This window comes from Cimex lectularius, unplaced genomic scaffold (assembly GCF_000648675.2).
Source record: "Cimex lectularius strain Harlan isolate CLEC.00 unplaced genomic scaffold, Clec_2.1 scaffold33, whole genome shotgun sequence".
Lineage (NCBI taxonomy): Eukaryota > Metazoa > Arthropoda > Insecta > Hemiptera > Cimicidae > Cimex > Cimex lectularius.
Genome location: NW_019392683.1, coordinates 414,715 through 416,313, shown reverse-complemented (window position 1 = coordinate 416,313; position 1,599 = coordinate 414,715). Strand labels below are relative to the sequence as shown.

The 1,599-nt window shown below is 41.7% G+C and overlaps 1 protein-coding gene across 1 annotated transcript; it reads left to right on the top strand.

The window, feature by feature from the left end:
* The first annotated feature begins 421 nt into the window (after positions 1-421).
* On the top strand, positions 422-1,327 carry LOC106662412. Its single transcript, XM_014386484.1, has one exon. The coding sequence runs from the start codon at positions 422-424 to the stop codon at positions 1,325-1,327; it is 906 nt and encodes a 301-aa protein (XP_014241970.1).
* Positions 1,328-1,599: the final 272 nt, after the last annotated feature.

The following is a 1,599-nucleotide window of genomic DNA, read 5'->3' as shown; positions in this document are numbered from 1 at the left end:
TGAATTTTAATGATTCAGGATTATTAGAAACCATGTTTTTTCATGCTACAACAGTGCTACAGGCAACTTCGTTGCTTTTACGGAATTTTATTTTACAAGACTAGAACCGGGCCGCGGAACCCCCCTTAAATTCTAGAATTATAAAGTTGGCCGTTAACAAAATTATTAGGCTTTATCAAACGGACAGTCCTAGTTTCTCAAAAGTTGTCTTTCTCACAGCTCAGGTCCAAGTAAGTTCTGGCTTCATAAAAAACCTCCACCGATTGTCACAGCGTTACTAACATGTGTTCTCAGAATTTACTCAGCATATAAGAGCAGACTCGATCCAATATTCCGTTTGCCCTCTCCTTCGGAATTTAGGGCGCCTCGGTGTATCTACCTACGGGACTATTCGGGCTTCTCTCCCCAAGTTGCAAATCAAATGTTCCTTGCTGATTCCAGGAGTCTACTGGAAGGCCATCACCTGATTTTTACGGACGACTCCCTAATAAACGATAGGGCCGGCTTTGCATTGTACGACCCGATGCTCAGGGTAAACAAGAAATTGGCCCTTCCGGAAAAATGCTCCATATTTTCGGCCGAATCCTTGGCAGTGTTAAAGGCATTACAGTACGTCCAAGAAAATATATGGGTTCAAAAAGTCGCTGTTTTCACAGACTCAAAGGGTGTGATCTCTAAAATAGAAAGAATAAAAGCAAACTCTAAATGCGATCACATAACGGCCAGCATTTTAATGATAACTAATAATTTACTCACCGGGGGCATAAATGTTACCCTAGGCTGGATTAAAGGTCACTCTGGAATAAAGGAAAACGAGAAAGTTGATCGATTTGCAAAGGAAGCGGTCATTGACGGTCAGCGGTGCGACTACGCAAAGACCAAAAGTGACTCCCAGTGTGTACTGAACCATAGGTGGATTTCAGATTGGCAAGAGTTCCATAATTCCGTTGATGGAGGCTCACTATATAGAAGCAGATTTCCTTTGGTGCCGAAAGAACCATGGTTTCGAGGGGTCAGGGCACTTCGACATTATTTCGCCATAATCTCTAGAATACGAAGCAACCATGGTCTGTGGGGAGCACATATGTGTAGAATCGGGCTTAAGGAGTCCCCCAATTGTATAACTTGCGGCTACCCAGAAGATTTAAACCATATAGTAATGGAATGTCCAAGGTTTGAAAACGCAAGAGGTAAACTGCTAAACGGTATTGATGCCCTAACCGATCCGGACAGACCTTACTCTCTTGAGACGCTCGTTGCCTCAGGGAACAAGGAAGTGTATGCGCTGCTATTTTGGTTTCTGAAGGCATCTAATCTGAAAATATAACTTTAGATATAAAGGATCAACTTTTGTTGTAACTTACCAATAAAAGGGGGGTGGAGGGACCGGGGGAGAAACGTCGGGTCTCGGCGCCATATTTACTCGGTCCTCTCTCCATCAATAAAAACTGCATGGCTAATGCCTTAAGGCAAAGTAAAAAAAAAAAAGACTAGAAAAGTAACTGCTTAGTTATCCTATGACAAAACTATACAATTTCAATTAATTAATATTTTCATTTCAACCAATATGATTATGACCACTAAGCAAATATGGACTAT

Coding starts and splice junctions, on each gene's coding strand:
- LOC106662412 (XM_014386484.1), top strand. CDS start 422: ATGTTCCTTGCTGATTCCAGGAGTCTACTGGAAGGCCATCACCTGATT.